The sequence below is a fragment of the Carassius auratus genome, chromosome 22, assembly GCF_003368295.1.
Source record: "Carassius auratus strain Wakin chromosome 22, ASM336829v1, whole genome shotgun sequence".
Classification (NCBI taxonomy): Eukaryota; Metazoa; Chordata; class Actinopteri; order Cypriniformes; family Cyprinidae; genus Carassius; species Carassius auratus.
In genome coordinates, this window is record NC_039264.1 from 1,216,510 (window position 1) to 1,242,097 (window position 25,588).

The window sequence follows — 25,588 nt, forward strand, 5'->3', positions numbered from 1 at the left end:
TCAGCACGCGCTGAAGGCTCATTGCAAAATGTCTAATGCATTTAACAGACCAGAAATATAAGATCCTAAAATAACCAACAGGTCTGGTGTTTGGGTGCACTTTGGATTCCCTGCAAGCTATAATACTGGTGTCTAAATGCTGCAGGCATAGTTTCTTGCGTGCATGTTTCTCCTTTTTTTCGTCTTTTCCCAGATACTGACACAATAAGGTGATGTCGGCGTAAATGAGTTGACATGTTTCAAGTATTCCCGCTGGTGTTTTTTTTTTTTTTTTTTTGAAGCAATGAAGCAACCACGCGAAGCCCTCACTATATAGGATTTTAGAAAGAATGCAGAGCACTAGTGTAGTGTGCAAACTTACCACAGTGTGGATTTCAGAAAGTGTGCAAAGACTTCACGTGCACACTTACCATAACATGGATTTACAAATAATGTTCTAAGGAGGGGCTCTCATGTCACTCTGATCGAGCAGCTCATAGATGGAATCATGCATCTCAAACAATATGTTTGAGAGTCATCTTCTTTTTCTAGTCTGTTAAACGCATTGGCCATTTTGCAACGAGCCTTCAGCGCGTACTGAGTGAGCGAGCGCCTGACTGAGTCGTAACATAACATAAACATATAAGTTGGTGTTTTTTTCTTCTTCGGGAGTGTCAGGGGCGTTGCCTGTTACGTCGTTTGGGTTATTGGGCTACCTTGTTGAACGCATATCATTATATTTCTTATATTTCTTTTTTTTTTCAAATATAATTAATTAGTCCAACGAACCGTTCGGTACACATAATGCGTACCGCGTACCGAACCGAAAGCGTCGTACCGAACGGTTCAATACGAATACGCGTATCGTTACACCCCTAATATATATATATTTATTGTTTTTTATTTTTATTTTTTATCTGTTTGGTATTTTGAGCAAAACTTCACATATAAACTCTGGGGGTATCAGAGACTTTAGGGACCATCTGAAAAGTGCCAAGCAAAGAGCAAAAAGCACAATTATTTCATTTAAATGCTTCAGTTGTGAAATGCATAAGAATAAATCTTATTACTGGTTCATAAAACAACATTTAAATTTTGGTAAAAAACAAAAAATCTAATGCGATTTTCATGCACATCTCATCAGTAAAGGCGCTCCTGTAATTAGTAGTTTATCTAGGTTGCCAGGTTTTTACAACAAAGCCATCCCAGTTGCTTCTCAAAACTAGTCCAAAACTAGCCCAATCGCATTTCCAGAGTCAGTGACACTAAAGGTCAGTATTGCCAAGTCTGCGATGGTTTTTCATGTCTAGGCTAGTTTTGAGAAGCAATTGGGCAGGTTTTGTTTTGAAAACCTGTCAACCCTGATCTGAATGCACATGCTGGATATATACTGCTAATCACAGGAGCGCCTTTGCTGACGAGATGTGCATGAAAATCTTATTTTATTTTATTTATTATTTTTTTGCACAGTCCTATTGGGCAGTTTACCACTCCCTAGAGGAAGACATTGCACTTGTTTTGAACAAGTTTGACATTCAGAATTTTAAATACATTTAGAATGCACACAGGAGGATATGTAAACACTATTATTTAAATTTGAATTTAACACATTCATTTTTAATTTATAACTAGGTGTCTTTTTACTGGTTCATACACTAACATTTAAACGTTGTAAAAACGAACATTTAAAACACAGCACATGATATTTAAATATAATATACCTCAGTCAATGTAAAGTAAATATGCTCTTTTATTTTAACTTCAAAGAATGTGTGTTGTTACTGGTATCATCATTTTGATAGTTGTTTTAGCCACAGAACTATAAAAGAACACATAATATTCAAACAAAATAATATTCACATAATATTGAAACAAAAATGGATTATTATACATATAAAGTAAAAAATGAAACTTCTATCTCAGTTTAAAAGGCTGTGTCCTGTTACACACTTCTCAAATAACATTTTGCAGTATTGTCAGAAGAGATACAGAAGTCCCGCTATTGATTTTTCAAGTTTCACTTGCAAAACTTTCAAAAGAGACTTAAGTATTACTGCCCCCTAGAGAAATATAATGCAGTTGTTTTGAGTTTTACATTCAAACTTTCAAATTAATTTAAAAATAAACACCAACTTCTATTTCTTTGCTGTTTTGGGAAGGAGTACTTCCTAGCCATCTGGGGGCGCTGTTGAAGCCCAGGCTTAGGCTTAAGAAGGGGATTGAGTCTGCACTTTTGGCAGGCTGCTCTGTGGACTCTGTATTGGGGCGGCTTGAAACAGTTGCCAAGCTGGGGTGCTTGGGGAGGAAATGACGCAGCACCTGCAATGTCTTTTGTTCCTTCATGAAGGGCTCTGTGAACCTGACCATGGCAGGTCCAAAGAACTCCTTTGTAGAGAACGGGGAGTCAAAGAAAGCCATTTTTTGGTGTCCCTGATCTTCCATCAGGTTTAGCCACAGGTAGTGTTCCAGCAACACCAAGCTGGCCATGGCCTTTCTGAATGCCTGCATCATCACCTTGGTAGCACGTAGGACCAGATCCGTTTCCGCACACAGCTCCATCAATGCACTTGGATATTGGCCAGAGAAGTTTGGCCTGAAATACCTGTAGCACAGAAATCATGTGCAGGGCTGAACCAGCCTACAGGCTCCTGCATAAGCCCTAAGAAGAGGAGTTCACACACGGCAAGTACGGACCTGCTCTTGATCGGTGGCCAAAGTAACAGTGTTCTGAGATGCATGCTTTAAGTGACGTGACATTCAGCCAAGTATGGTGACCCATACTCAGAATTTATGCTCTACATTTAACCCATCCAAAGTGCACACACACCGTGAACATCCAGAGCAGTGTTCATCATTTATGCTGCGGCGCCCAGGGAGCAGTTGGGGGTTCGGTGCCTTGCTCAAGGGCACCTCCCACATAGCAACATTGTTTCGGCCCAGATCCGGCCCACATCTGGCACCCATGGAAAGATGATCTGGCCCACATGCAGCGTGGACTGATGGCACTTGGGTGGACCACTTCTGTTTGCCAGATTTGAGCCACAAGCAGGCCATAGCAATGCCACATGTCAGCCAAGAGTAAAGAAATTAACCAGAAATTGACCTTATCTGAGCCACAAAATCTGTGTATATTAAATATGAAGTCATTTCAGCCTTAATAAGCCTGTTAACAAGCAAAATCACTGAAGGAAAAAAAGAGAAAACAGAAAAAGAGAAGAGCAGAAACACAATAATTACAACTGACTTCAACCACAACCTTAGATGAAATCAATTGAAGATAAAAGAAGACCTTAAATCTCTGGAGATCTCACCAGAGGAGGATTAAACAACTCCACAAACAGCTTTAACAACTTCACTTATTACTAACCAGACTGTCTTTATTTCTGTTAGACATCTACAAAAGTTTTTCTTGAGAATTAACAGAGGTTTAACTCCAATGTGTTTCACCATAACAGTGATTTGTGTTTCCATTAGTTGCACTCTTAACTCGTATTCTATCGTTTGTCTTTTTTAGCTGCTGTGACGGTGTGTTTGTTAAACACATTTACAGCTTCAACGAAAGCTAAAACTAATTTAGGTCAAGTGATGGCGGTTATCTGTTGATGGTTTTATTATCAACGTGAAACAGGCTGATTTGCTTTTTTTAATCTAACAATTGTTTAATTAATATGTTCACATCACAAACCCTGTGTTTCTGCAGCATAATAACCAGGAATATTACAATAATCAGTTGGAAGATTTTAACAAACATGAAAAACTCAATCTATGATGACACACACAGACATCAACAATCAGCACATGAATCTCAACAAAGGTGACAATCAAATGTACCTTGCTGCAATGCATGCTGGGTACTAGCATAGTACAAAACTCCCAGCATGCATTGCAACATGCATAAATTATGCAGCTGAATTGTCCTATTATTTAGTTTAATTCTTAATATTTTCTTATATTTTTTGCTGTTGTTTAGTTGTGACTTAGTAGCTTTTCAGTGAAGTTCTGAATTGATCAGTTTATCTAAATATTTTTGATTGTCACCATTATCGAGATTCATGTGCTGATTGTTTATATCTGTGTGTGGCAGCAAACTTTAATGTTTTTTTTAGCTCATGTTTGTTAAAAGATTTTAACTGATTGTTATAATACTGCTGGATCTCATACGGCAGAAACATAAGGTTTGTAATATGAATGTATCATTGGAAAACCATAACTGTTAGATTAAAAAAAACAAAACTAAAAAACATCAATGAACCAGTGTACTTCATGATGATTATAAAACCATCAACAGAAAACAGCCGTCACTTGATATCATGTCACTCTAGCTTTCTTTGAAGCTGCAAATGTGTTTAACACACACACCGTCACAGCGACCGAAAAAAACAAAATATATAATAAGAGTTAAGAGCCCAACTAATGATAACACTAATCACTGTTATGGTGAAACACATTGGAGTTAAACCTCTGTTAATTCTCAATAAAAAATTTTGTAGATGTGTAAAATAAATAAAGTAAGTTAGTAATAAGTGAAGCTGGTAAAGCTGTTTGTTGAGTTGTTTAATCCTCCTCTTCTGAGAGCTTGAGTGATTTAATGTCTTCTTTTATCTTCATTTGATTCCATCTAAGGTTGTGGATGAAGTCAGCTGTAGTTCTTGTGTTTCTGCTTGTCTCTTTTTCTGTTCTCTTCTTTCCTTCAGTGATTCTGCTTGTTAACAGGCTTATTAAGGCTGAAATTACTTCATATTTAATATATACACAGATTTTATGGCTCAGATAAGGTCCATTTCTGGTTAATTTCTTTACTCTTGGCTGACATGTGGCATTGCTATGGCCTGCTTGTGGCTCAAATCTGGCAAACAGAAGTGGTCCACCCAAGTGCCATCAGTCCATGCTGCATGTGGGCCAGATCATCTTTCCATGGGTGCCAGATGTGGGCCGGATCTGGGCCGAAACAATGTTGCTATGTGGGCTCAGTCATGGTATTGATGGCCCGAGACTCAAACCCACAACCCTAGGGTGAGGAGTCAAACTCTCTAACCACTAGGCCACAACGTTCCCACTGCACATGCACATTGAGTCCTTTTAAATAATGTAGATTGATTTAGCAACACTGTTAGCATTCCTTGACAGTTTTTTGGAAATTGTGTAGTCTACACGGTATTTTTATTTGGCTATTTAGAATCAGAACCAGAAATGCTGATTTGCGGATGCCCTAATCAGTCTAATCAGTCAGCCCGTACCAAAAACACACCTGAACCAACTCTTTAGGGTCTCCAGGAACACTTGATAATGATGCAAACAGGTGTGTTGAAGCTGAAATTTGTTGAAAGGTGGATCTTTGCGAACAAGTCACTCTGGTTTAGAACATTAAGTGATTAAATTTATGTCACGATATATTTCTTAATTTCGGAAAAAACAATAACATTTTCAAATATTGTTATAATTTAAAATAACTGTTTTCTATTTGAAAATATTTAAAATGTATAATTTATTCCTGTGATTTCAAAGTTGAGTTTTAGCATCATTACTCTAGTGACATGATCCTTCATAAATCATTCTAATATTCTGATTTACTGCTCAAAAATGTGTACATGTTGAAAATGGCTGAGTACCATTTTTCAGGTTTCTTTGATGAAAAGTAAGTTCAGAAGAACAGCATTTATTTTAAATAGAAATCTTTTTGTAACATTATAAATGTCTTTATTATAATTTTGCTACATCCTTCAGGAAACATATTGATATTGCATTATTGTCCAGTCCTAACTGCACTCTATTAAAGCTGTTCCAAAGGTGAAGTCTTATTTTTTAACACTAGATGACGCTCTATGCTGCAGTATGCAAATTAAATGCTAAATAAATAAAACAAAACCATATAACCCCACAAAGCAGTCGACATTACCACAGCGAGTTAAGAAAGTGGATAACTGCAAAAGTGCAGAAGCTACTATAGCAATGGCCTTTCCGGAACACTGTTTACTGCTAGCATGCGACCATTTAGCTATGACTAGCAAAGCTGCCTTTTCAGATTGTGTGGCAGCAACAGACTTCCACATGCACTGCACCAAGTGCAGAGAAATGCTTAATGGAGTTTTGGCTCCTTATTTTCTGAAGATGATGACATCAGATGAGGGAGATGAGAAGTTTAGTCTGCTTTTAGATGTGTCCAATGATGTCAGTGTCTCAAAATATCTATGTGTGGTGATTCGGTATTTTGACTCATAATGCCTCCGTTCAGTATCAGTGGTCTATTTAAAAAATAAAACAGATAAAACAGAGTTACAGATTTAAAGCATCTTAAACGAGATTTTGTAATATAAAGTCATCAGTCATATGGCTGGATGAATCTGCAGGGTCACAACATTTATTTTTCACACTTCTCATGTTCTCAGGCCACATGTCCATTTTCTCTTGCAGTGAAACACATTGCAGAGCAAAGAGGACGAGACAGTAGGTTACTTCTGACAAGAAACAAAATCTAAGAAAATTATATTTTCCTATTTTACCATATTTAATCACACCTTGATGTGTTCTCTCTTTTTCGTTCTTGTTGTTTTTTTTGTTTTTGACAAGCACAGCACTGATGGATATTTCTTGGTAAAGCTATTCTGTGTAAAGCAGAAGTCAAACTGTGAATGTGGTATGTGTCTAAAACACTGTTAAACCACACGCTACTGACACATCAAGATAAACAAGCACAAACCAACACTAACCATAGATGTCCGGTTATAAACTCATGCTCATGCAGATGCTGCTTGTGTATCTAACAGATCAAACCACATCTCTGTGCAGATGGAAAAATATCAGACCACAGCAGTTCTTATTTTTAATTTGCAACCGAGCTGCTAGAGCCCCAAACTGGCAGGGGCCTCTAAAAGTAGTAGAACAAAAGGATTTCTTTGCAGAACAGCAAATGCAGTACTGCTATTTTTTTTTTCTTCATATCTTTAGTTTCAAATGATAAAACGGCATTTAATTCGGCATAAAATCTCGAGGAGAACTTAAAGCTTCTCATTTGTTGACAAAACATTCATATCTGATTCTTGTTACAAATGTGGGAAGATGGATGTAAATGATCAGCAAATTAAAGTCATAACACTTACAGAGATTACATTGTTTTCCCATAGATATTGTATACTGTATATGACATTTACTGTGAACCAAGCAGCTCTTGAGACACTGAAATCAAAATTTAAAATGTATATATCACTATTCTGACTTTTTTTTTTCTCAGAATTTACGGGCTTCCATTTTAAAAACTAGTGCAAAACTGAAAATAAAAAGTATTTCAAAATTAATTGTATATTCTGCTGCTGTATGTGGTAATTTTTACCAATCCCAAAATAACTAATAATCCCACTCAGATAATGAATTTTAGGAGACAGTTTGAAATAGGGGTCGACCGATTATCGGCGCCGATATTAAGCATTTTTATTGTTATCGGCATCGGCCATTTTCAAAACCGATTTGCCGATAAAACCATTTTATTTTGAAATGCGCGATCTGGCACTGATCCAGCCACCTCAGTCAGAGCGCACTGCTCTGTGGCCTAGACTAAGCCCCGCCCATCGTCCGTTTGATTTGTTGGGAGTCAAGAGCCTGGCCAATCAATACGGCTGGTGCGGCTGGAAAATGTTCTGCTCTCACACCGAAAGCACAGGAGCTGCTTCAGTGATCATCATCACACATCAATAAGTTATCTCTCGAAGGTAATAATGCAGTAAACGTTCCTGAAGTTGCAATAAATCACTACACTGAAGTTGCAAAACACCTAAATATAATCGATTTATGATGACAAGCCCCGTTCAGTTATTATACTGTGAATTCCCGGTCAATGTCCGTCATTGCAGTGATATGCTTTAACGGATCATCACATCAGTGCTGAGATAGTGAAACTAAAACCTACTTCTCTCACCATTCGGCCAATTTAACGTTATATTGTGAATAGATTATCAACACGAATGAATTCACCCACGTCTGCTGCGGTTTTTTTCTTTTTGTGTTGTTCACATAGCTTCACTGAACAGCGTCCGTTCCGTTCGGGCTCTTAGTCAAAATTTTTTTTGCATATTTGGAGAAATATTGCTTTATTCTAACATGATTGCAAAATAATTTATCATAAAGATTCAGAGTTACCATTATGCAATTTTGAAGAGCTGAAAGGGCATCAAGCGCGAGCTCTGACGCGATGCGAGCTCCCTATTCCTGATTAAGTTATCTCCGCGGCCGCGCTCTCTCATTTGACTAATAACCCTATGCTAATAACGTAAATTGTCAATAATCTCACATTGCACGTTTCTGGATGACGCTGTCCTGTATACTTCCTAGTTTGTATCGCCGTGATAAACAGTCAAACAAACATTTTACACATCAAAAATAAAAAGAAACACTATTACAATATGGGTTGTGTGTGATTTTAATGCAATTCTGGGTTGCAAATAAAATGCTAAATATAACACACACACACACACACACACACACACACATATATATATATATATATATATATATATATATATGTATTGCAGGTGAGAGTGCTTTACCGACAACTAACACAAAATCGCTTTCAAAATCGACAAAGAATCGCCACCGATTTTAACATTGATTTTGTGTAGATTGTCAGTGAATTACGGCTCGGTGTAGTAAATGCCAACCAATCTTGCCAAGTCTGTGGTTGTTTTTCATGTCCGCGGGTCAAAGCGACCCAAATACAAATAACGTGATATTTAGCCCCTAAAATGCGAATTTTACCAAGGCAACCCTGCTAAAAAACGTATATTTTAACCCCGGGAAGCAATTTTTTTTATCGGGGAACCTTCTTGAAGCCCGATTGTTCTAGTTTTGGACGAGTTTTAAGAAGCAACTGGGCAGGATTTGTTGTGAAAACCTGGCAACCCTGATCTGAGCGCATGTGCTGGAGATATACTTCTAGTTACAGGAGCGTCTTTACTAGGGATGTAACGGTTCACAAAATTCACGGTTCGGTTTGATACGATACACTGATGTCACGGTTCGGTTTGGTACGTTTTAGATACAGCAAAATGTAAAAACATCTCAACTTTTCAGAATGCCGCAAGCGCACCGCGGGTCATGTGACAAGAACTAACCAATCAGCTTCATCCTTTCCCGTAACAACGTTGAAAACTCAGCCAAGATGAAGGAACAGCTGATCATAGTTGTATATGGATTGCAATTTTGAAATAAATTTAGTAGCAGAGCTACTGCAAGCGATTTTTAGAGCTGCAAATCCATTTATCCTTTGCTGAAATTTCCGCGTCTCATGGAGAGAGCATGTCATTGTTGCTTAGCAAAGACAGAAGCCTCATGAGCGCTTCTGCCCGAGAGCTTTGGAAAAGAGGAGAAAGACGCGCCTAGCGTTTTCCACACGTTTTTAGGCGCGATATGTGAACGGCCCCTAAGGCGCTTGCTCACTCAGCACGCGCTGAAGGCTCATTGCAAAATGTCTAATGCATTTAACAGACCAGAAATATAAGATCCTAAAATAACCAACAGGTCTGGTGTTTGGGTGCACTTTGGATTCCCTGTAAGCTATAATACCGGTGTCTAAATGCTGCAGGGATAGTTTATTGCGTGCATGTTTCTCCTTTTTTTCGTCTTTTCCCAGATACTGACACAATAAGGTGATGTCGGCGTAAATGAGTTGACATGTTTCAAGTATTCCCGCTGGTGTTTATTTATTTTATTTTTTTTTGTACTCCCGCTGGTGTACCCTGTCATGTTGCAGATGCAACATACCGTTGTTTTTTTATCCACCACTCTCTTGCCATCACCATTATAGCTTAAAGGGAATCCAAAGTGCACCCAAACACCAGACCTGTTGGTTACTGGAGGATCTTCTTTTTCTGGTCTGTTAAACGCATTGGCTATTTTGCAACGAGCCTTCAGCGCGTACTGAGTGAGCGAGCGCCTGACTGAGTAGCCTAACATAAACATATAAGTTGGTGTTTTTTTCTTCTTCGGGGGTGTCAGCTGTTACGTTGTTTGGGTTATTGGGCTACCTTGTTGAACGCATATATTTCTCTTTTTTTTTTTTTTTTTATATATAATTAATTAGTCCAACAAACCGTTCGGTATACATAATGCGTACCGCGTACCGAACCGAAAGCGTCGTACCGAACGGTTCAATACGAATACGCGTATCGTTACACCCCTAGTCTTTACTGATGAGATGTGCATGAAAATCGCATTCGATTTTTTGCACAGCCCTAAATAATAATGAAGCCTTCTAAATTCTAATGTGTCAAATAAACCTTAAAGACTGACTGATATTTTCTTTTTTTGTCTAATAAGAGCAATCAGCAGTGATTTCAGAAGGAAATGTATATACTACTGCTAAGCTAATATGACGTTTGAGAAAATGCAATTAATCTGCTTTATATCAGTGGTCCTCAAAGACATTGGAGTTAGTTGGATTTAAAAAAAAAAAAAGATGCAACTTTCAAATGTACTTGTTTGCAGCATTGCGGTAAAGTGAAGCTGTATATTTTTATGCTATGTAATGTATTGTATGTTGAGTTTTGCTTTTACAAAATGGAATTTACAGATCCTTCACCGTTTCATAATTACTTAAATATATATTTCAGCACAGATAAACTACTGACAGAAACCTCTGAACAGTATGAAATGGAAAATAAGATTACCCAAGATCCCATTTAATTGGGGTTTAGAATGAACAAGTGTTCATTATTTCAAGTGTAAGAGACCTTCAATGTTTGATGTATTATCAGTGATTCTGCCAAATATGCCCTTTAGCAGTGGACTCAATAAACATGCTTCACATTTTATAACAATAAAAAAAGATCGAAAAATTAACCGAACTGTGGTAAATCTTTATTGATGTGAATGCAATGTGTGGCAAAAGCAAGGAAATGTGCCTCAACTTGACCATTTCAGTGTATTTTAAGGCACCCAGACAAATATATTCTGTGCAATTGTTTAGATTGAAGCAAACAAGGTAGAATTCTAATTTCAACATTATTTATTCTTCAGACATTGTTCTTTAAATACATACAACAATCTGGACATAGAGCCTCATTGAGATCCCCATATCTCTGGGACTGAATAATTTAGGGCCTTGAAAATTATGATTACAAAAGAAAAGTTAAGAACAGGAGTCTAAAATCATATTGTGATACATTTAATGCTTCTTGAGTTATAGGCATGTAAAGTTTGAAATATATATATATATATATATATATATATATATATATATATATATATATATATATATATATATATATATATATATATATATTTATGGCACTCAGTTATGTTGCATGCAGTTGTTTTGACAGAAGGACATGAGGTAAATCTCTAGTTTCGACATTATTTGTTCCTCATATTTTTGCTAATTGACTAGTGTGAACTGACAAATTTGAAAATATGTACTATTTAATGATTTACCCCTGGAGCCAATATTGAAATTCTAATAATCTCTGGAACTGAAACATGTAGGACCTTAAAAATGAAGATACCAAAAGGCAACTTTGTTTAGTTTGTCTAAAAAGACGTTAAAATATGTTTAATACTTCTTGAGTTACAGAAATGCAAGCTTTGGAGTAAAAATTTTAAAGCAATTTCCCCATTTTTGAACGGTCATCATTGGCACATAATGCAACAAAGATTCCTAAAGTCAACAGATCTACCAATCTAGCTGTAAAAATAACATTATGATGTTGCCATCTTTATGAACTAATTTTTACCCCTTCGTAATTTTTTGACTCTGAATCTCAGGTGAAAATAGCCCTTTTTGACCCCTCTCCACAAAATAGTGGATTACTCAGAAAATATTTATCCATGACATGTAATATTTGGCTTTCATTACTATACATGTTTATCTTTCTTCAGAAAAAATATGAGCAAAATCTAAATTTTGTGCCAGGAACCTCTGGTTGAATTGGCACTGAATGACCCAACATTAAAGGCACGGACAGTATGTGTTATCAATCTGTTCAAGAAACAAATGTGTCAAAACCAAGGATCTAACAGTGCTCACCTACATTTTAAATATAATGAAAGTATATAAATAGCAGTGAAAATTAACTTGGAAATAAAATTAATTCCTGCACTTAACAAAATAATAGACATAAAGTACCACTTTGTCTATGTTTCCAGAAACAGCTGGTTTAATATCTTCATGACAGGTTAAAAGTTATTTTATTATTAATATGAAGCCTGACCTATAATAAAGAAACACTGAGATTTGAGTAAAATGCAAATCTGATTCGGTGTAGAACAGAACATGTTTCATACAGCGTTGTCAAAAATACCAATGCTTTAGAACCAAATCATCAAAATACTACAATAAAATGATGGAAACAAAACCATCTTAATTCATATTCCACTGTTAGAGTATTTTCACTTTCCCAAATGATATGTGTCATGAATTATACTCACCATTCAAGTAGGCCCCTATAGTTTTGTACAGTAACAACACAACTCTTAATGTTGTCTGCTCCGGTGATGACGCCTGCTGCCACTGTGGATCTTTAGTTGATAAAGTCCAGAGTCTGTGTTTGTGATGTTCATGATGGTCAGAGATCAGGGGCCTGTTCTTCGTACGTCGCTAACTCCGTAAGCTGGATTTGAATGTTGACGATTTGGCGTGATCATGGATCATTTGGTTCTTCGGAGCTCATCCCGGAGCTGCTGTCATAGCAACAGGTCCGTAAGCTTAAACCTGCTCGGGAGCAGCTTATTTCATGTAAACAGGATTAGATCGCTTCTTTTAACCAGAACTGATACTCAAAATATGTCTGATTCCACCGCTACTTTATTACAGGAGTATCGTACTGATCCAGGGACAATAATTTAAAATAATAATCATTTTAAAAATTATTTAAAAATAATATAAAAATGCTGTGTAGTCCATAACAGCCTACTATAGACACAGCCAGTTTTACTCACTGAAATATTTATTTGTCATAAAAGTATTACTTTATAATTGTATTAGAGTCTTACACACATGCTATACAGATAATAGAGTCGTGCATTATTTTGAGTGATGACTGCTATTATAAGAGTGGCTTGATGGAGCGCAGGAGATGCAGATAACATGATATTGACCCTTAAGAAACTTTCAGTTATGCTGTCACGTAACAAATCTGTCCAAATATAAAATGAAATAAATAGATAATTTCTACATTAAAAATAAAAATGTAAAGACTGCACAACTATTATAAATTGCGAATCTAAATAATTGGGAATCATGAAAAAAAATTCTAATAAAATAAAAACATGTATCTATTATCTGTTTCATGTATCTATTATAACATTTATGTAGTTTTGTTTGCTTGGCTGTTTCCTTATAAAAGTCCAGAAATTTGTCAAGTTTTTCGTCAGGTGTCGTTTTAAATTATATGACGTCATTACATTGCCGTCTTGCCACCAGCCAATCGCTGCACTGCTGATCATGGTTTCGAGTATCGATACATATCCCCTTTTAAGACAACACATGAACGCGCAATTATTTCAGATAACTCAATCCAGCGATACTAATCATACACAACAGGTGTGTTCGAAGAACCCAATTAGCCGGATCATGATTAGCACGATGATATCATCTTGGATGTGTTATTTGATCTCGGATGTAATAAGCAACGTACGAAGAACGGGCCCCTGTTCTGATGATCCAGCTTCAGTCTGTCTCTGAATCTCTCCTTACACTGATCATGTTAGGGCAGAAGCTGGGATTGTCATGTGTATCTTTCAGTGAAGCATGGTTCTGTGATCAGCAGTAAATCTCCATCTGAAGGCCAGAGAGGGGATGTCGCGCTGAAACTCCAAATACATGTGACAGAAGAGTCCAGGAAATGCCTGTCGCTGCAGCTCAATAAACAGAAGATTTAACTGCTTTCATTGATTCAATGAGACTAACTGATGAAAGTGAAACTTCTTTTTTTTTTTAACCAGGGTTTGATTCTTTAGCAATCAAAAAGATTCACCTTCTGCACCTTCAGTATTTGGACGCCTACATTTCCCCCCTACCATTAACTTAGTCTTCAAACTGTTGAAGCCTTCATTGTGGCCAGACAAATGTTTGTCATTTTAAAAATGTAACCATTATGTATTTTACATAACTACACACTGTTTAGCGAGTGTGTGTGTGTGTGTGTGTGTGTGAACTAAAGGAGGATCTAACTGTCGGGGGAGGATTCAGACATTAGATAAACAGTCAGAATGTTTTTGGTGGAGTATTACTACTTCAGACACTTAAAGAAAATGATTCACACATTTGTTTTGTTCTGTTTGTGCTTCTGTCATCAGATTGGTAAGTTATGAAAACATTTTACAGCTTCATTCTGCTTCAGGACAATAAACATGCTATAAATAATGCTACTGTTCAAAAGTATTTTAATCCATTTAGGATTGAGATATCTATTTGTGATTTCGTTTTGCATGCATCAGAAATCATGGGAAATATACAGATTTTTTAGCATATTAAATGCAATTGAAATGTAATGAACATTATAAAATTAAGTATAATAGAGGCACAGAAATCACTTTAAAACGTTTTTTATTTATTATTTTTTTTTTTTAGGGTGGATGGGTGTTCAATATTACATTTAACTGATTGTTGAACATGTTACAACTCTTTCCCAGCCATCTATATATATATATATATATATTGCCGCAGTAATAAGCAACTTTAAAAATCATGTTAATTCATTGGTCAAAATTCAGTAAAACTATGAGTGAGATACTGTGAGCTAGATTTCTCATATAGAAAATATCCCATTCATAGAAGAAATTTATTAAACGTGAGCCGCATTAATAAACTTGTACTGTCATGCTTGAACTTGTGTAACTTTATTCTTGTATTTTACTCTGTTGATAAAACACCATAACAATGAAATGAGTATCTGTCTCTGCTGCTGTTCTTTAATATACATTTTACAAATTAAACAACAGGAAGTTAATCTGTGTTAAATTTGTTTATTCTCCAGGTGTGTTTAGTGACACAGTGTTAGTGATGGAAGGAGATTCTGTCACTCTAAACACTGATCTTACTGAAATACATAAAGATGATGAGATAGTGTGGAAATATGGAGCTGAACACTCTCTGATAGCTGAAATCAGTAGAGATGCTGCAATCGTCTACAGATCTGATGGTCCTGATGAGAGATTCAGAGAAAGACTGAAGCTGGACAGACAAACTGGATCTCTGACCATCACAAACATCACAACTCAACACGCTGGAGATTATAAACTAGATCTACGTGGAGCAAAATGGTCATCACAAACATATCATGTTTCTGTCTATGGTGAGCAGAGATCATTTATATGCCCTTATATATTATTTTGTATTTGTTTACATACTTAATTTTTGAATCATTGTATTGTTTAAGATGACACACACAAAACACACACACACACTCACTGTGAACAAAAAAACATTTTTAAAAACATCAAATGAAAAATAGGACTATTGATTAGATAAATCCAGACTTGTTTGCTCATATTTTCAGCTCGTCTGTCTGTTCCTGTCATCATCAGTAACTCTTCACAATGTTCATCATCATCATCATCTTCATCACAGCAGAATTGTTCACTGCTGTGTTCAGTGGTGAATGTGGGTCATGTGACTCTCTCCTGGTACAAAGGAAACAGTTTATTGTCCAGCATCAGTGTGTCTGATCTCAGCATCAGTCTCTCTCTACCTCTGGAGGTGGAATATCAGGAGAAAAACAGCTACAGCTGTGTGATCAACAATCCCATCAGAAACCAGACCACACATCTGGACATCACTCAACTCTGTCACTCATGTTCAGGTACAGCTGATATTAGTTGATGTTGGTGCTGATATTTACGTTTATTGACTGAGCAGATCTCAGTTTGATGTTTTTATTCCTCAGACTCTGTCCACTCAATTACAATTCGGGAGAAGTAATTTGTAACTGTAACTAATTACTTTTATAAAGTAAGATGACCAACACTGGACATCACCCGCCTATGATGTCTCACCCGTTGAAGCCGTTCCCCAAATGTTCTCGACACAGCATCTTGTTCCTTCGAAGAACCAGGGTTACATACGTAACCTTACACGTTTTATTTAATAAAGCATAATAATATCATAATATGTTTGCAGATATTTAAGAAACATGCTTAGTTAACATACTTGTTTATCTGAAAAACAAAGCCACAGTTATTCTCTTTTGAAAATGTGCATTCCGGTCTGGAATGTCCGTCTCTGTTTTGTGAAATCCACCCTCTGCCAGTTTATCCAATTGTATATTGGCACCCCTGGTTGCCAGTTGGTGGAAAAAACAGCGTATTTCATTTCATTAATTGTCAAGTGCGCTCGTTCTTGTTAGTGTTTTTAGTCTGGCAACCTGCATGTGCGTCAAATCTGAGGAGGAGGGGCCGGGTGAAAAAACCCTCTACAATATTTTGAATTTGTACTGCAATACCTAGTCCAACCACTCAGTGTCAATCCTACACACAGCACCGTTAAATATAATTTGGCGGCTTCGTAGTATTACTTAGCTTGTCACGTGTCGCCGTCGTTGCTGTAAAGATACATGATGACAAATTATCTCGCAAAACATTTGCATTCTCTCCCAAAAGCACTGACAAGAATGTTCCATCAGGGGCATTATTAAAAAAAAAAAAAAACTTTCATGTATGGTCACATTTACCACAATTTTGATGCGAAAATCACTTCTTTCCAAAATGGAATCCACGCATTGTGGAGTTTCACATCAGGGTAGAAATGTATATAAAACAAATGTGACTCAAGTTTAAGTTCATGCTAAAGAAAGCTTGGCAAAAGTGATTTCTGTGTGAAAAGTGCTTAATGCGTTTATATAGGCTATGACTGATGATAAGCTAATAGGGTGTGGACTTTTTTCACAGAAATGTCGTTAGCTCACCCAAAGATGAAAATCCTCTCATTACTCACCCTCGTGTTGTTACAAATGCGGAAGACCTTCGTTCAACTTCAGAACACAAATTATAATATTTTTGATGAAATCTGAGAGCTTTCTGACCCTGCATAGACAGCAACGCAACTGACACATTGAAGATCCACAAAGGTGGTAAGGACATTGTTAAAATAGTCTGTGTGATAGAGCCCGACCGATATATCGGCCAGCAGATATTATCGGCCGATATGAGCTTATTGCATTTAAATCGGCATCGGCGTTTATAACGGCCAATGAAACATGAGAAAGAGTCTCATACTTCACTCATGTTATGAGTGTTGCATAGTTTGCCCACCAGAGGGAGCTCCGCAGTTGCAGAGAGTCTGCAACTCCACTATAGAAGAAAGCGATCAGCCAAGCCACGGAGGTTTACTGTTTTGACGGTGAGTCTGTCGTTCGTCATGTGAGATGATTTAGTTCATACACTGTATATAAAAACGGTGTGGTAGTTCTAGCTAACGGTCCTATCATTATCACTTCTAAATATTCTGTAACATCACTTACAGCCGCTAATGCATTGCTATATTAGATTAGCCACAAAGCTAATACCATGTTTATCAGTGTAAGAGCGCGAACGTTAATAAGAGGTCAAACTATAACGTTAGCGTTTATCTTATTCTAAATATATCTGCAGTGTTTCCCACATAATGACCACGTAAGGGGCCGTTCACATATCGTGCCTAAAAACGCGTGGAAAACGCTAGGCGCGCCGCTTTTTCCTTCTTGCTCGGGCAGAAGTGCTCCTGAGGCGTCTGCCTTTGCTAAGCAACCATGATGTGCTCTCTCCATGAAGACGCGGAAATTTCAGCAAAGGATAAATGGATTTGCAGCACTAAAAATCGCTCGCAGTAGCTCTGCTACTAAATTTATTTCAACATGGCAATACATATACAGCTATGAACAGCTGTTCCTTCATCTTGGCTCAGTTTACTACGTTGTTACGGGAAAGGATGAAGCTGATTGGTTAGTTCTTGTCACATGACCCGCGGTGCGCTTGCGGCATTCTGAAAAGTTGAGATGTTTTTAACTCGATGAGGTGCGGACGCGCCTGGAAAAAACGGGCGCGTCGCACCGCGTGCGCGTCGCTTCCCTGCACAAAGAGAAGAGGAGAACATATACGGGTCCGTTGTGAATGTGTCTGTGAGAGCAAATATAGTGTAGTTACAGTAACTACAGTAGTTGCGTCAGAAATGATTAAACCAGAGGGGACATGTAAATAAATATGAGCTGAACACGCGCTTTTTTCTTTTTTTTTTCTTTTTTACAGATTGTTTCAAAGCAGCTTTACAGACATAACAGGAAAATGTTGTAATGATATGGTTAAATATAAGTAGGTAATAGGTCATACCTATTGCTTGACAAATACAAATATATATATATATATTTCTAATTTTTGCCTATGCAGGAGATCCCTGTTTATTATAATTCTAATTCTAATGATGACATGAGTAATGATAGATGGTGATATTATTAATACACATGCTTATTCTTTCTCTGTCTCTTTCTGCCCTACAGATGGCTGAAAAAGGTGAATGCTGTAGCAGCAAAGTGTGGGACTACTTCTGCAAATACTTTAACTTTAGTATTATAATTTATTTACAGTACACACACAGACTGTTAAAACCAGCTTCAACTGGAAGAAAGTAAAAGTGTTAAATGTTTAAAATCAGACTGTTTTTTGATGCTCTGTAAAAATAAACTCCATCCACTGGTCCCTTAATGCTGTTTCTCTTTTGGTAATCTGTGCAGGGTTGTCTTGCCCTGGCAACCAAAAACACACTCCTTTTGTGACATTTCGCGACGCTCCCGCTCTGATCAGTGTGCTCAGCCTCTCAGTGCGTGTCGCTTCCCTGCACAATATATGCTTTTGATGTGCAATTGTTTAGTCATTGAGACCGTAATCTAAGGCTTTTTTTTAAACATAAATCCCTTCTGGAAAATGGTTTATACAGCCCACATACATAGAACAGGCAGATATTTTGCTATTGAATGTTGTGTAAGTGCAGTTTATAGGAAATGGGTCTAATATCCAGATTATTTTCAAAATCAAAATATCGGCTTATAAATCGGCTCTTTTCGAGTTAATATCGGCATCGGCCCCCAAAAATCCATATCGGTCGGGCTCTACCGTGTGACATCAGTGGTTCAACTTATTGAACCATTTTATGAACCTACGATTCAATTCAATTCAAGTTTATTTGTATAGTGTTTTTTATAATACAAATCATTGAAAAGCAACTTTAGAGAAAATTAAGTTTCTACAATATTTAGTAGTAGCTTATCAGAATATTTTTATGTGCGAAGAAAACAAAAATAACAACTTTATTCAACAATTGAATATTTCCCATGTCAGTCTTCGCTGCAGTATCACAAAAACTATTTTACCCATGGACTATTTTAAAACCCCTTAACTGTCACTCACATTCTTGAACATAGACTTTATAGTGCACGATCCAAACTTAAATTTTTATAATTCATGAATGAAAACATTTTGTAACATGATATTGATCCAACATTTACATGGTAATGCAATGTCTGATTTTAAAATGGGTGTTAAAGGATGAATTTTGAGATTTTAAGTTTTCAGTTGATATATCATTTCTGATGATTTCCAAAATGTGATAGAGAAAAAGGCAACGAAGAAGTCTTTTTTAAAAAAGGTCAGAATTCCTGTTATAATGTAGATTTTTGAGGGTGCACTCTTGTCATAAATTAATCTATTTCTTTTCCTACATAATTTTTAACAAACAACATTAGTAAAATATATATTTGGGAGTCTTAGACCTTTCCGACGATATATAGTTTGTCAAGATTAGATTAGATTTAATTGTAATATAGTGACATAAATGTAGGCGTCTCGTATACGGGACGGGGTGAAAGTGTCTTTACTACCTTTCTGGGCCTTGAACATGTCAGTAGTGTTGCTGTCTATGCAGGGTCAGAAAGCTCTCGGATTTCATCAAAAATATATTTATTTGTGTTCCGAAGATTAACAAAGGTCTTGCAGGATTGGAATGACATGAAGGTGAGTAATTAAAGATACACCATGAAAAAAAAAGTTCTGTCAACTTAAAAAAATAAGGCAAATTATCGCAAACGCTTTTTTGAGTATCTTAACAGGGACTTAAGTCCACCCAACTTAAAATAACTTACACACATACACCATGAACACACACACAGAGCAGTGTTCATCATTTATGCTGCGGCGCCCGGGGAGCAGTTTGGGGTTTGGTGCCTTGCTCAAGGGCACCTAGGTCGTGGTATTGTCGGTGTAGCAGTCGATTCGGTTCCTCTCTGGAATCCCTGTGTAATAAACCCAACCAAATAGTTAATCAAACATTTCCCCAAAGTAGTCTAAATTCCGCAGATTTGGCAACACTGCCGCATGCAAATACACCAAACAAACCTGGATGTAAGGAAAGCAAAAAGGGACAAATCTCTTGCTACGCTGCAGCATAGTAAAATGATTCTCAAACTCTCGTTTATGTTCTATTGTTTTTTTATTCATCTTGCAATTGTTCCTTTATTTTTGTCTTATGTCCGAGTTTTTTCAGTTTAATTTTTCCATTGCAAATTTGTGTAATCTGTCCATGCTGACGTCCAAACTCAGAGTATTATATTACTGTTTCCATATAGAGCAACAATACATTTGAACTAATATTCTATTTGATTAATCTATTTACCTTCTTACTAATAACAGTGGAATATAGTTCCTCATATAGGTCAAAACTATATGAGGAAATTCTAAATTACAAAACTCAAGGTGTTTATCCATTTGTCTTAAAAAAAAAAAAAAAGAGCAGAAATATTTCATTTGCAAATGTTCCTCCAGTTTCCAAGCTGATGGTAAGCAAAGTAATTTAAGTGATAACTTCTCTACACTGACACATTTTTTCATAGTAAAGTGAGGTATAGTGATACACCAAAACAAAAAGTCAGTGCTTGTCAAGAAACTATACTTAACTGACTTAAAGCAACTAGCACATTGACAATGACCTGTTTTCTAGTTTCAGTTTAAATGGGTGTATTCCTCCAACTGGGCCTTTAGAACCTCATTGCAGGTTATTTGTTTAGATTTTATCAATACAGCTATTTCAACAGATAGACTTGATCATATCTAAAAAAAAAAAAAAACAATGTAAAGTTTAGAAGAAAAGTGGTTGCTGGACAAAAAGAGGCCAGCTAATTTTTATTTTATTTTATTTCAGCTAGATTCTACTGTCCTGGAATGGGGGTGGACGTTGTTAAATGGTTAAAAAGATTACTAAGTATTTTCCTTTTCAACATTGCTGTGAGACATAAACTGATTATGTTAACAGCTAGGATGAATTTAGTGGGGAAAGACACAAGGACCAACAATGTAAATGAGTTTATTGACCATTACACAAAATACCCTATGCTATTCTGACTAAATATGAAGCAGTTGTGTACTGCATTAATTTATTTCACAGGTTTGGGGCAACAGACCACTCTTTCTGACCAAGGCACATAGTCTGTTAACCAGGTTTATAGTTTATTGAATAAATGGGAAAAAAGTTTACAATTTTCATGTGTGCATAGGGTTCTGATTTATACACAACATTTATGGTTGATTGTATACTTATTCTAAAGCATGTTTTGCACACACCACACACAAATACTTTTTTAAGCTTTCAGTGCATACATAAATACAACAACAGCAAGGCATATAATAAAAAAGTTAAAATAAAAGAGTAAATATACGACAGTATAAAACAGAATAGCCAAAGCCTCAAGCATAACCTTGTAATCGGTAATAAATCTGATAAAAAAAAAAAAAAAAATGGAAATACATTTCAAGTTGAAAAACCTCTTGTCTTAAAACTATTTTCAAGTTTAGGATTTAAGATGGTATTTTGAACCATTTGACTTGCCGTACATCCAGTCACGCTTCTTGCGCATGCTAGTTCTGATTGTACGTATAGTAACTCGGCAACTACGCAAGAATTGTAGTATGTTTGTGTAAAGGGGAACAGACATTCCGAGGGGAACAGAATCGACTGTTACACCGGCCCAAGTTTCAACCCTATGGTTAGTCAAACTACTTAACGGGTCAAATAACTTTTTTCATTATTGAAAGTTTGTGTCCAAAGCACAAGGACATACCAAGTCTTGAATATTAACTTCTTTACTCAATTCATTTTACACTGAACTCAACACATGGTACATAATGCATGTTAAATAAATCCAGTGTTAATTATACCTTCATATGTTAGCAGTCTTGTGGCATGAAGTCACATGTATTTAACATTTTTGTTTGTTTTTAAAGGAACTATTACGTGAAAATTACTATATTGCGTAATTTAACATCAACCTAAGGGTGCAACCGATTTTAAGACATCTGTAATGGTTCATTTTAGGCGAAATAAGACTTTGAAAGACCAGCATTCGAATACTATATCATAAAACATGTCATAAGTGTTTGAAATCGCACACATTTGCAATGATACTCTCTATGATTATGACCAAAGCATTCTTACAATTAAAAGCAATTTAAACGCAAATTTTTAAGAAAACAAAAGTAATATCTCATATCCACCTTACCTTACGAACATCCAGTTGTTCACTCACATCACATCCCTGGTTCTTTACTCCACGTTCTAGTCCTATTCTGTCCATGTCTGTTATCATATCCTTCCTCTCCATTTCATATTTCCTGCAGATATCAAGCACATGTTCTGTGCTCCAGTGTCCACACAATCCATTCGGATGTTTCCCTGTTCAGTGTTTGTTTCAAATATTGTTCTTGTTTTGGTCATCATATTATTATTTTATTTTTTTTCCAAATCTTAATTGGCTATTTTATAATTCTAATATTTTATATTAATTTCCTATAATGCCTGAATGTGCTGGGATCCAAATACTGTATATACAACCTCATTTCCTTGTTTTATGTTCTTGAGATGACTGTTAGTTCATAAATAGCTCCTGATGATTCTTGGTCTTATCTGACTTGAGACTATACATGAAAAGAATCTAATTCTAGCCACTTCTCCGATCTGTGAGTCAAACTGAAACTTCTAATGACCTCATGAGATGTGGTTTGATCTGTTGAGTGAAAAAAAAACAGCTTCTGCATTTCTATAATCAAACGTGTGGTGTGTGTGAGTGTGATCTGCTGATGCTGCACATCTGTTTTGTGTTGTGTGTTGTGTTGTGTGTTGTATTGTGTGTTGTGTGGTGAAGTGTGGAATAAAATCTGGAGTCCGTCTGCTGCTGCTTCAGTGCTCTTTCTTTTATTTGTGTGGAAACCAAGCATTCATTATTAGTTACCTGCTTCTGCTAAACTTGCACACGTGACACCAGTTCACCCACAACTGTGACGCACACAGAACACATGAAGAATTTTTTTTATTTCCTTTCTTCACATGTATATTAGTTGTTGTTGTTGTTTTTTTTCAGAAAAACAGTTATAATCAACACCTTTTACAATGGCATTTTATACTTTCAAGAGCAAATTAATTTTATTTAAAAAACAAAGATTAAATATATATTTATATATATATATATATAACAGAATATTTGTAACCAATGCAAGCAGAAGTGTGTGCATGTGTAATGAGTGGGTGGTGCTCAACTATTATTGGTGGATGAATCACTCTGACAGTTTAACACTGTTCTGTGGGTTCACAATCATTCACACACTTTAAGTGCTGTTATCTGAAGATGGTTCTCATGTTTGTTTTGTTCTTCTTGTGTCGTCTGCTTGGTAAGTTTTGATATCCATTTTATGAAATCACTTCTTGCTTTAGTTTAGTTTAATAGATTGTATTTACGGAGATTTAACAGAGTAATTTTTAATCAGCCAGAGAATTTCCAAAATAAAATGTCACAATAATTCCAAAACAAATTATTGTGAATCATAGGGCAGGTGCAATAACAGCAAATCTGTTTTATTTCAAATAATTCATGATTTTGCCACATAAACAATGACACTGAATTGATGAGTGACTGATCTGAAGATGGACTGATGACGGATGCTGCACGCATTACTGTAATATATCTGTGCTGTTTTACATGAGTAAGCAGAGTGTATGTTTAGAAATCAAGGGCTTTAAAGATTGAACTGAGCTGCAGTTTTGTTCTGTGAGGGATATTTAAGTAAAACATCAAATCTGTGTCTCTGTTCTTCAGGTGTGTTTGGTGATACGGTTACAGAGGAGTCAGTGTCAGTGCTGGAGGGAGATTCAGTCACTCTATACACTGGTCTGACTGCTATAACAGAGGTAGATCTGATTCAGTGGAGGTTTGGATCTGAAAACACTTTACTAGCTGAAATCAGTGTAATGGCCGGCACCATCTCTGTATTTGATGATGTTCTTGATGAGAGATTCAGAGACAGACTGAAGCTGGATCATCAAACTGGATCTCTGATCATCACAGACACCAGAACTGAACACACTGGAGACTATCGACTACAGATCAACAGAGTGATCAAGAGATTCAGTCTCACTGTCTATGGTGCGTTAAATATTGATTAATTTAACTCAGAATTCCCTTTCCACACTATTTAATGTTTTTTCTTATCATTAATCATCAAAATTTCAAACAGAGTATCTTTTAAACATCTAGTGAAATCTGATGCTTCTTTTTCAGCTCATCTGCCTGTTCCTGTCATCAGCAGTAACTCTTCACACTGTTCATCATCTTCATCATCATCTTCTTCTTCATCATCATCATCATCATCATCATCTTATTGTTCATTGTTCTGTTCAGTGGTGAATGTGGGTGATGTGACTCTCTCCTGGTACAAAGGAAACAGTTTATTGTCCAGCATCAGTGTGTCTGATCTCAGCATCAGTCTCTCTCTACCTCTGGAGGTGGAATATCAGGAGAAAAACAGCTACAGCTGTGTGATCAACAATCCCATCACAAACCAGACCACACATCTGGACATCAGCAAACTCTGTCAATTATTAACTAATCAGACTCAACATCTGGATGACAGTGAACTCTGTCACACATGTCCAGGTACAGAAGCGCTGATACAAGCATTTTTTATTCACCAAATCAGTTGATTTTACTGAAATTGATAACTCAAGATGCCAGAAACAATGAATGAAATGATGAATTAATTTCAGGCTATATCGTGCAGATATACACTTCAGTAAAAAGTTTAGTTTTTGAGTTAATCTATAGAGACTACAGTCAGCTTATTGAAAATTACTATTTATTACATTTTACTTACAGAAGTCTACATCCAGTGTTGTGATACAGTTGAAGCTGTGATGCGATTGGTCGTCACTGCTCTGGTGGGCGTGGCTTCTGCAGCCGCTGCTGTTCTTCTGCTGAATGACGTCAGATCTGCTAGAGGATAAAAGAAGAAATCAGAGCAGATATAGATATAAATATTCTGACATTTATTGTAACTTTATTCGTAAAGATGAAACTATTGTGGTCTAAAAGTGTTTAGTGATGGTGAAACAAAGCTTTTCTCACCATTTTCCTCTGAATTTAAACAGAAAGTGTTCATTACCTGAATCTGGTGTTTTAGGAGACATCTGGTATCCAAAACGATGAACATTCTTTAATCTTTCATTTTCTTCTTTAATACTACGCAAGTATGCACTGTACATTTCTTTATTTACAGTTTTTATTATTTTTTAAATTAATTTATATAATGTTGCTTTTTTCATTTTGTTTTCTAACAGATT

The 25,588-nt window shown here is 36.3% G+C and overlaps 1 protein-coding gene across 1 annotated transcript; it reads left to right on the forward strand.

Annotated features, from left to right (window-relative positions):
- Nucleotides 1-5,976: 5,976 nt before the first annotated feature.
- Nucleotides 5,977-24,841, forward strand: LOC113040731 (SLAM family member 5-like; the record flags this gene model as incomplete). Its single annotated transcript, XM_026198992.1, has 3 exons — nt 5,977-6,147; nt 24,026-24,395; nt 24,531-24,841. Coding segments are annotated over exons 1-3 (852 nt in total), but the record flags the coding sequence as incomplete, so codon positions are not given.
- Between the last annotated feature and the right edge of the window lie 747 nt (nt 24,842-25,588).